Source organism: Chelmon rostratus, chromosome 18, assembly GCF_017976325.1.
Source record: "Chelmon rostratus isolate fCheRos1 chromosome 18, fCheRos1.pri, whole genome shotgun sequence".
Classification (NCBI taxonomy): domain Eukaryota; kingdom Metazoa; phylum Chordata; class Actinopteri; order Chaetodontiformes; family Chaetodontidae; genus Chelmon; species Chelmon rostratus.
The window spans coordinates 3,762,265-3,773,203 of record NC_055675.1 but is presented as its reverse complement, the minus strand read 5'-3'; the positions used below and the strand labels follow the sequence as shown (position 1 = coordinate 3,773,203).

General features: G+C 44.1%; 1 protein-coding gene across 1 annotated transcript in view; it reads left to right on the top strand.

The window, feature by feature from the left end:
* The first annotated feature begins 10,388 nt into the window (after nt 1-10,388).
* Nucleotides 10,389-10,939, top strand: part of cnih3 (cornichon family AMPA receptor auxiliary protein 3) — a 67,964-nt gene continuing 67,413 nt past the window's right edge. The window contains exon 1 of the mRNA XM_041959135.1: nt 10,389-10,466. Within this exon, the coding sequence (XP_041815069.1) occupies nt 10,389-10,466 (78 nt within the window). The remainder of the gene's footprint in view (nt 10,467-10,939) is intronic.

The window sequence follows — 10,939 nt, the reverse complement described above, 5'->3', positions numbered from 1 at the left end:
ATTTGTGGTAATAGCTCTTGCTTGGGAACAATAGCTATGGGCGGGGTGGGGAAATGGCTTCCACATAAACTGTTTGCGCGCGCGCCTCCGCCTCCCGCCAGACTCGCTCATTCTCTCTGCATGCTAACGCTTTGTTGATTGTGATTCACCTGCTTTTCTGTTCGGGCTGAATTCGTTCACGCAGTGGCCGTGTTTAATAGCTGATAACCCACCAACTCAGGCAGACGAGTGCTGGAGTGTGTGTGCATGTGTACACACAGTGATACAGGACTCTAGAAACATACATAGAACACATAGCGGGTGTGTTAAGGTGTTAGAAAGCAGGGAACTGAGACAGGTGAGACAACTAACTGGCTACTAACTAAGTAACCTTTTTAAATTATTGATTAATCTACCAATTACTTTGTTGAGTAATTGTTTGGCCTGTATAATGTGAGCAAATGACAAACATGCCCACCCATGAGATGAACTTTCTGTCTTAAAATGACTTGTTTTGTCTGACCAACAGCCCTAAAGTCATAGATAGTTTTAATTAAAATACAGTTCATTTCCATTCATTTTGTGTTAAACGACTAATCAATTAATCACTGCAACTAATGATAACTAATTCTGAAAATAATCACACAAAAATACCACCACAAAAGTAGCTATTTGCTCTTACTGCACACATTGTGGACGCTGCTATGATGAATCCAGGTGTGCTGCAGGATGGACAGTCTGCAAGTGGTTGGTTGGTGCTGTGGGTACTGCTGTGTGTGTGTGTGCATGTGGATTAGTAGCAGCCTGCCTATGTACTGCATGTATGCACCATGTTATTCTCTATCTTTTTGGAGCAGATACTGTTTGTGTCCAAGACAAATTTCCTTCAGGTCAGTTAAATGATCATGAAACATCTTACGGCAGCTTCAGCCCAAAGTTGCTGCTGACGTTTTTGGCCTTGAAAATGTAATATGAGGCCACACACACACACACACTAACACACACACACATGCTGCTACTAAATAATCACTTACATGCAAACATACTTTCCATCACAGCCCCCAGCAGGAGCTTGGTGGTGCCTGTGGTGGTGGGTGTGAATGTGAAGGCAACAAGGTGGTTGCGTATTAGCTTATCTATCGGGCCCAGGCTCTGTGCTTCATTGCCACTATACCCTCGCACCTCTAATTACATGCAAATCTTCAAGAGGGTTTGGAGGAATGGGTTTGTGTGTGTGTGTGTGTGTGTGTGTGTGTGTGTGTGTGTGTGTGTGCGTCTCAACCATGTGTTGTAACTCATGTGCTTCATACAGCATGTTCCTCATTTTAGCTTTACAGCAGTAAAACTGTTCTTTTTTTATTAAAGAGCATTTTTTGCTCTCAAGTTGGCGAGTCACATCACATGCACCTTAACATTTCCTGCCTCGTTTTTCAGTAGATCTTTGACATTTCAGCCTGTGAGGACTGGACTGGACTCTGCCGCAGCACCGGTCTGTGATCCAGACTGATTAGACAGGTGTATTTGTTCAGGAAATATTAAATGCATGTTCCGTCTTTCAAGGCCCTGCTTCTCAATGCTCTGCAAAAAAAAAAAAAAAAACTGCTGCATTCTCTCTCTGCCCGTTGACATTTAAAGGGGTGACCTTATGCATGGCAAGAAATTCAGCGCTCTGACATTCATTAAGAGCAATGGGATGCTCAGTCAAGAATCACAAAGGATTAGCTCGGAGATATCAGCGGTACAGAGCAGAAGTCCATCCGTGGCACAGATGAATTCTGGTTTGGCACAAGGATGAACAGCAAATATCACTGTAGACAGGTGTTGTAGCAGGTGGGTGGGGGTGATAGCAGGGCTAACATGCTACACACAGCCATAACTTAGCACTATGCTCAAACACAGGGAGCAGATTATTGTATGAGAGCTTGTATAACAGCTTAGAAACTTGATAAATCACAAATTCAACCACTGTGTTACTTGTCAAGGTATGGTTTTCTGAAAGAATCCAACAGTTATGTTAGAACAAGCAACATTCTAATGAAATCTTTATTTCTAACACTGCACTAGAATAACAGAGCTAAACAGATCATTTTTGATGTCTGGTGAAACACTTCTGGTGGGAAGGAGGGCAGGCTACTTGATCTTTTCTAACCCTAACCCTGCATTTAACTGTAGGTGATGCTTAAAAATCCTGCACGGCACCCACTATTCGCTAACACAACACTGTGAAACATTCAGGTTTTACTCCCTTTATCTGTAAGTGCTTCCTGCATTGAAAAAGCCATGGAACATTTTACCGTGGCAGCAGCAGATCCAGCTAGAACTGCTGAGTCCAGGGAGGCAACAGCATAAGCAGCAGAATAGTATTCAGGATAGGAGCAGTAATTCTGTTTTATTTGGTTGGCTTGAAGACCTTGGGGCATATTGATTAAATCATTATCACAACATTGATCTGTCAGGATCACAGAAAGAACCAGCACAGCACTTACAGTGGCTCTGCTGTAACCATTGCAGTGAGCATATATTATTAGAGGCGGGCTTGAATTCTATTGACCTGACCTAAGTGACTATTAAGCTAATAATTTAAAATGAATTAATTACTTAATACACCTGGGGATGAATTACCCCTTTTGTTCATGCACACTCGCATTATTATCAGAATTGGGATATGTTGCATGCACATGTAGTTTTGTGGTAATCACCAGCTGTTCATAACTATCAGCCACATTTTACGAGGTCAGCGCCAAGCGGTCAAATGCACTTGGCCAGAATTTGCAGTGTCTAATGTCTAATGCTATAATCGTCCATGCCCACTTTACTTGGTGGCTGATGGTTACTTAGTCTTGTGGATGTTTGTCAGAGCAATGTCAGGTCAATATTAAATAAAGAAGACATCGCAACAATCACATGGATAATTGTGTCAAATCTGATAAATGAACCAATAAATTGAGAAATAATTGAAAAGACTGGATGGGTCACAATGATATTAATAAAATAGACACTTTAATTAATTCACTAATTGACAATGTGATACATGCTTAAGTCATTAGATATATTGAGAGCAACTCAAAAAATAAATATCAGCTGAAAAATATAAACATCTCTCCCTTTATTAAAGGAATAAGTAGGCAATGAAATCAATCAATAAAAAATGAAATATATATCCAAATAAATCACAATCCACTGAAAATAAATTCACCAATGACTCAGCTGTTCTTATTTCATTTTAACTTCAACCAGACCAGACCAGATAACTTCACATATAATCTACTCAAAGGGTCTGACTCCATAGCTTTTCTCTTCTGCACGACAGAGCAACCAATCACAATTGTTAATCCCGCCCCTAAAAGTTGATTGACGAGCGAGTGGCATCCTGAAAAAAATATGCCATGAAACAAATAAAAGGACTTTGTAGGAGAGAGAAAATAAAATACATAAAAAAACAAAAGCCTGCAAATAGACAGTTTTTGGAAAAAAAACCTTCACCCTGAGGAGGATCTCACTTCAGCTGCAACATCCAGTGCAGTTCAGAGAGCTGCTTCCTCCATGATGTTAAGTACGGACACCCTTACAAGATTTTGTCAGGCCGGCACACAATTAGGACTCAGATGCAGAGACTTGAGAATGATCACAGCTTTTATTTTGTACAAAATCCCAGACCTCTTCAATGAGCAAAAAAAAAAAAAGGGCTCCATAAAGTTATCTCTCTCTCTCTCTATATATATATATATATATTAACAATAATACTATTCACAATAAGGAAAAACTAAGGAAGGAAAAGAACTAACATAAGGTGCTCTAGCAGAGGATAACAAAATAACAGAAACACTATGAAGAATACTACAACTGAAATCGCTCCCAACAGGAAACAAAACCTGACTAGAAAATCAATCGAAAAGAAAATCACTCTTTAGAAAACAGAGGAATACGCTAAGTAAGAAAAGATCTAATAACACAAAACTCTCTTAATGAGGACTACAAAACTGGTTAACTAGGAGGAACAAAAAGTCAAAATCTGACAACCAAAAACACGAAGAGGACAAAGGAACACGTGGACGAGATACTGTGGCAATGGGAACAGGACAAAGACAGGCACAGGTGAATCGGCTCACAGACTAAGACACACTGGCACAAGACAAGGGAGACGCAGATTATTTAACACATGGAGGGTAATCAGGAACAGGTGGAGACAATGGGTAATCAGGACGGACACACAGGAGGATGGGCAAGTGCTCTGAAATGAGAGGAGAGTTAGACTTTCAAAATAAAACAGGAAATAACGAGACAAAAACCCAGAGACGAGACAAACCTCACCACGGTGTGACAGCTCCTGCTGCCACCTGCCAGGTGTCAAAGAACACTGTGGGGGGAGCTGCTGCAGCAAGGAGGAGTGGCTGTGGAAGAGGTGTTTCCGTGGACCGGAATGATTCAGCCAGTTCCAGTGGAACATTTGGATGAGGTTGTCACTGACCTGCATGTGACACCAGAAATGTTGATTCACCCGTGCTTCAGGGAGAGCCTGCAGGATGAGACCGAGGTTAAGAAGACAAAGGCAGCTGGACCTGTCCATGTTTGATCACTCATCCTCGAGGAGCTCCTCTCTCCAGCTTTCTCTCCTCCTCCAGCTGATCTGAAAGCAGGAGAATGCTTGCGGCAGCGCTGGGAGCTTTGCTTCTAAGCCCATCTCTTCGCGGAGAAGAGAACTAAGCTCACAAGAAGTTGTGGATTAACTCCTCTCAGGTCTGTGTGTTAACTAAGGAGCTGGAGTCAGTCTTTACGCAGTCCCTGCTGAGCATAAAGACTGAAAGAGCAGCACGGAACGGCATCTGACTCCTCCTGGACCTAACAGTCCACATGCAACATGTTTAATGAGTGAGCTGTATGGTGCTGGACAGAGTCCCTCTGTCTGCACTCATAGAGTCACACTGAGCACACCAGCATGTGAATGCTAGCAATCTTCTCATCTATCTCTGGGCAGGAAAGTGCATAAGTGTGTTTCCCAAAGAGCTGAACTATTCTCCGTCTTCTAAAGTTCCTATGCAGACCAGAGTGCTCAGTTAACACCGTAGTGTCAGTGTGATTTGTTTGCTGGTTTTGTCATCTAAACCCTGCAGCACTGCTGTAGAGACGCCTGCAGCAGGCCTCCACTCCTCCAGCTGCTTCACCTTCTGCATCTCCCCATTTGTCCAGGAGCCTCTTTTTCTCCAAGCACAGCACTGCCAAAACAGGCAAAAATCTGTCTGAGGAGTTCTTTCTCGTTTCCTAACTCTGCCTTTCTCTCCTGCTCTATTCAAATGTTTTGTTGAGCTGCAACAGTTTAACTTCAAATCAGATCCCCTGCAGTCTGAGATGCTGACTATGAAATAATCAAATACAGCGCTTCATGCAGTATAACATGCAGTGGGCATTATATTAAAGTATGCTGTGAGAGTTTTGCACTCACTCTGTCTCAGTGGAAGGCTGGACAGGGATGGAGCGATCTGCTTTGATCTGTGACATCGTTCTGAAAGAAGCATCAGTTCAGTCTTCAGAGTTTTCTGGTTGTGAGGCTGACGCATCAGAGAAAGAAATAAAAACAGAGTGCAGACCACTCATGCAAAATCTCATGCTTAAGCTCCTCTCCTCCTCACTGATAAAAATGGAAATTGCACCACCTACTGGACAAATGTCTCCAGTTCCTCTTGTTCCAGTGTGCAGAGGAACTTGGCGAGGTTTGGGGGTTTTACTCCTGCTGGGGCCAACAATTGATCAAAAGACACTCCATATCCATTTTGACCCAGTTTTTATTCCACTGCCACATGACTGCGGCTTCACCCTTGGAAACAAACGGCAGCTACAAATAGAAATGCGTCTTGTGCTGGAGTGGCAAAACTATTCAAGATAATTTCACTTTTAATATAAAGTATAAAAACCAACACGATGGTGCAGTCTTTTCCCAACAACTGCATTCTTTTGCATTCATTCAATATTGCAGACCAGCACAGATCTCAGCTCTGTGATGGATGAAGTGCCCCCTTTAGTGAGAGTTTCATGAGCACAGAGTGCGTTGATTAACTTCTTTTCTTTGAACAAAGTTCCACTCAGCAACTTTCACAACGCACTGACTCTTCAGCATGTTTGCTCCATGTCCACTCCACTACACACTCCACAATCACACGCAGGAAAACACTAGGTTCCACGTTCATCCGTCCTGCTCTTTCCACTGCTTGCCCAAGCACCCTGAACTGAGATTGGAGATCTCTCAGGAGATCCCTTTACGGGCTGGGAGGCAGTGATGCTGCCCGCTGACCAACACTTTCACTAAACAGCTCCCAGGTGTGAACAGGACCCACTGTAGGTGAGTATCAGACATCTGCTCCCGAGCAGGAGCAACGCTCACCGAAGCTCTCCCTTGGATAAATAACGATTAGAAAACAGTACAGAAAAAGCTTCTTGATGAGACAAAAGGATTATTAGTTGCTATGCAACACCGTTTGAAATGCCTTCTGGGAATTGAGCACATTATGGCCTTGGCCCCTTTCCAAACAACAAAAAAAAAAAAAAAAAAAAAATCGAGCCTATGCCAATTTCTGGCAATGCTGCTTTCACAAACGAGCTGTAAAAAGGCCAGCAGTGACACATATAGCTTATCAGTGCTAAAAATGAATCCCCCAGGCAGTTGATACTGATGGTCCACTGCTCACAAACACTTCGGAGGCGCACAACCCTGAACGTTTATCTTAGAAGTGAACAGCAGAACAAACCGCTGAACAAGGTCGCACCTTAGAGGTCAGTTCATAGAAACACAAAATTATCATTTGAAATCATCATCAGTAGAGTGAGTTAAAAAAAAAAGATGCTTTGTGATGTCATCAGGGTTATCCAGGCTGCACATTTTTAGTAGAAGGCCTGCAGAGGACGCACAGGAAGTGAGGGGTTTGACTGACAATTACCAGACGGGGTAGGTCTAAAAAAAGATGCAGCTGTGTTGCATTATGGGAAATGTGGGATCCACTGTTTTTCAGGAGTTTGACCCACCAAGAAATGTGGTTTGGATAAAGTAGGAGCTAGTGCAAGCTTGCAAGTATAAGGTTAATGGCTCAGCATCCACCTATTCGCAACATATGTGTTACAGCATTTGTATACATCATTAACGTTCGTTTCTGTGGTTTTCAGTGTCTTTTAACCAGGAAGTAACAATCTTACTGCATATCACGGCAGAGTGGACGATGCACTTTTGGTCCCCAGTAAGGAGGGATCCTACGCTAAAACCGCTGATTCGCTCAGTGTCAGCTACTGTATGACTCAGTACAATCACTTTAGTTTGAAGGGTACGTGGTTAAAGATTTTTCCATTTATACATAGTGAACACCTGTCCACAGAACTGCCACCTGACCTCTGATTCATAGTTTAAACACATAAAAAACAATAAGGGACGTCAGAATATGCTGAGCCATGACGCAGCACTATCCTGAATCTGCTGCGTCACTCCAGAATTAAGTCTTTACTGGTCTGTCTGTGCTCCTCGCAGGCCTCCCGTCTGTCTGTCCCTGATGATTTGACACAACAACCTCACCAAGTGGCCGTCGGTGCTGTCATATCAACACACGTGAAGAGGAGGAATAACACCGTGACAGCGTGGTGTCACAGCAAGACAGATACTAGAGTGTGTGTGTGTGTGTGTGTGTGGAAGTGTACTACATCATGGGGACATAAATCTGTTTACACAAGCACGTTGTGGAGACTTGCCTTCCTCATAGGGACAAAAGTCCTCATTATGTAACTCACTGAATTTCAGGGTGAAGACTCGGGTTAAGGTAAGGCTTCGACAAGACGCGGTTAGGGTTTAGAAAATCTACAAGACAGGACTGAGGGTCTGTTTAATGTCTTTAAGATGATGTGATGCAAACACAACAAACACAACTCTGTGTGTGTGTGTGTGGATGCATGCACGTGTGTGATGGGGCTGAGAGAGTCTGAGCTGCTTGAGATTGACGAGCTGCAGCTCGTTTCTGCAGCGTCTAAGGGGGCTCAAGTGTCACAGTACAAAGCTGTCACATGAAGACGCCGTGAAAGGAGTTCAGAGTCCTGCGTCTTCTTTTTGATGTACGGAGCACTCGTCATGCTGGAGGGAAACTGGGGATTTCTAAATGATGCAACCGACTGTAAAATGACCTTTTCCTTGATGGAAGCTTTTGTCGCAGTTTATCCCAATTCATGCCTTCACTTCATCATCTGTTCAAGCGATTAGGCCTCGTCTGTTTAAGAGCTGAGTGTGCAGACGTCTCCTGTGACAGCAGACAGGTGAATAATGATGACACCTGTGAGTCAGCACACGTCACTGCTGTCTAAAAAGACAGTTTATCTGTGGGAAACTTTGGTGGAAGTCAGTACGGACTGACATATTATCCGCGCATTACTGTGAAGTGCAGTAACACGTGAAGAAATTCATCCCTCATGAGAGGAGTCAGATCATTTCCGGGCAGCGGGCTGTCTCCCCCTCCACTGATCTCCGGTCAGCCTTTTTTCAACTTGTCATTGTGGCAAAAACATTTCATAAACGACCCTCGAAACTCACAATTTTTACTCATTACGCAGCGGTTTGTTTCGCCTCTGTTTTATCAGCCAGCTAATTCAGCAGAAGTTAGTCCAAAGTAGCAGCCATAGCTGCAATGAGCTGTTGCTAGGCGACAAGGTTCAGGCGCCAAGTTGGAAGGAATAGATATCTGAAATCCGGTTAGAAGACGACTTTCAAAATAAAACTCACATTAGTGTGTTGTGCGTCCTTTTCCTGTAACGTTTCAGCCTTGGTAGGCTTTATATTATAATCTGCCATAAAATAAAAGCCTATTGCAAAACATGTTGCATTTTAAGCCATCTGTTCTCGTAAGAAACAAACAAACAAACAAAAAAAAAAAACACAGCCACAATGAGCAGTTGTATTGACATTCAGATCAAGTCAGTTTTGTTTAAATGGCAAAAAATCACAAGTGTCTCGGATGACCTTACACTCTTTACACCCTCCTGAAGGCAGACTGCTCCTTCACACAGTTGTTGTTTTAAAGGCACTTATATGCTATATTTTCCTGCCTCTAGAAAACACTTATTTATTTACAGTACAGTGCCACATTCATTTCTATTCAACTTTTGTTATACTTTATACCAGAAAGTCTTATCCTTCCAAATACAAAAATAACTAAATATTTGTAGGTAAACGCACTGAACCTACAGAGTGAGAAACACATTTACACATTTAGTTATTTATTTTGTTGCATGTTTCTCAGGTGTCTGGACACATCAATAAGCCTCTGTGAGGGTTTCATTATTGCTCTCAGGGAATTAAAAGCAGTTTCTAAAAGCGTCAGACGGTGGCGCCAGTCTCACAGTTTAAATACAGGCGACTGCATGTCTCAGTCCAAGCATGTGGTCCAGTGTCTTTGAAATAATCAATGAAATCAGTGTTTTTCATTTCATTTTACCCAAATTGAATGATCACTATAAGATAAGTGTGCACTTCAGTCATTCTGGACTCTTTCTGACTCAGGCATGTACAGTAAATCTGCATTAAGAGGTGGATGTAATCACTTTGCTCAGGTGAGCACAGCAGACCGGTATAGACTCAGCAGTCACTCACACGAAAACAGGGGCCGCCTTTCAAGCCGCGTCACGGATCACTCGACCCGGAACCGAGCGCGAGTTCTAAGCGCTCCAAACTCTTCATCCAAATGATCCAAAAACACTGAGAGACGCAATCAAAGTTGATAACAAGGCCCTGTAAAACTACAAATGTGAACACACACCTGCTACACACACACACACACACACACACACGAGCACACCGGGCGCAGCTCTTTTAAATCCACCTGTTCACGCGCCTTCCTGCGCTCAGTGGCGCGCTCTCTGATAGGTTTGTCGGGGGGAGAAAACAGCACTTATAAACGCCTTGTGCATGAAGTGACGAGGAGCCCCCTCTCACAACAGCATGCCAGCGCACACGCAGCAGAGCTCCTGCCGCCGCGGCTGAATGGATTACCCGCAGACGCACCTCTCCCGGGTGCTTTTGCGCAGAACCTCCTCCTGTTAGTCCCCCGCTCACCTCCGAGAAGACAGCCGCCTTCCTGTGGTCACACGCTCGCCTCCTCCAGCGCCGCGGACGCTGACCGCTGACCATGCCCTGCGCGCTGATTTGAGACCAGCTTTGACTCGAGAGTCGCATCCCCGCCGCCGGGTGGACGCGCGGCGGATCATCTGGAGAGCTTTTCTGCAACAATTTGTTGCAAACATTGTGCGGGGCGAAGTCATGGTGCCGGTACCGCATCGGCCTCTCATGACACCGTGAGAACTTTCTTCCCGACTCCCCCCTTTTTCTTTTAGATGTTTGTCGGCGGGATAGCGCTTCTTTGGGAAATTATCCACCGTTTCCCCTTTCAATTATGTTCACTTTTGCTGCCTTCTGCTACATGCTGTCTCTGGTCCTCTGTGTGTCCCTGATCTTCTTTGCAATATGGCACGTAAGTACCCCAGAACTGGTTTATTTAGAGTATTTCTCGCGTGTTTGATCTCCAGCAGATGGTCTGATCGGGGATGTGTGCGCACTGGACGCAGGTGTGACATTTGTGCGTAACAGTGCTGCACAGCCCCGCACATCCATCCAGTTCAGACGTATATTTGCGTAGCTTTGTTGGCAGATATTTTCCTGCACACGACAGGTGCGCACCTGTGTCTTCTGCTCCTGCTCCGTCATTCATATGTGCACCCGTCATTTGTCACAATTTTGCCAGTCTTTCCTCTGATTTGACTGCTTCGCACACGCACGCTGACCCAATTTGATATGCAGAAAGGCTGGCAACCCTCTGCAGCAGCCGAGATCAATTAAACAGCCTTCCTTCCAGATCAATTAGGAAATCTTGTAGAGTGTAATCTCCCCCCTCTCATCCTCCCGCTCTGCTCCCTCTGCCTTTAATCAAGCCTCAGCTCAGCTATA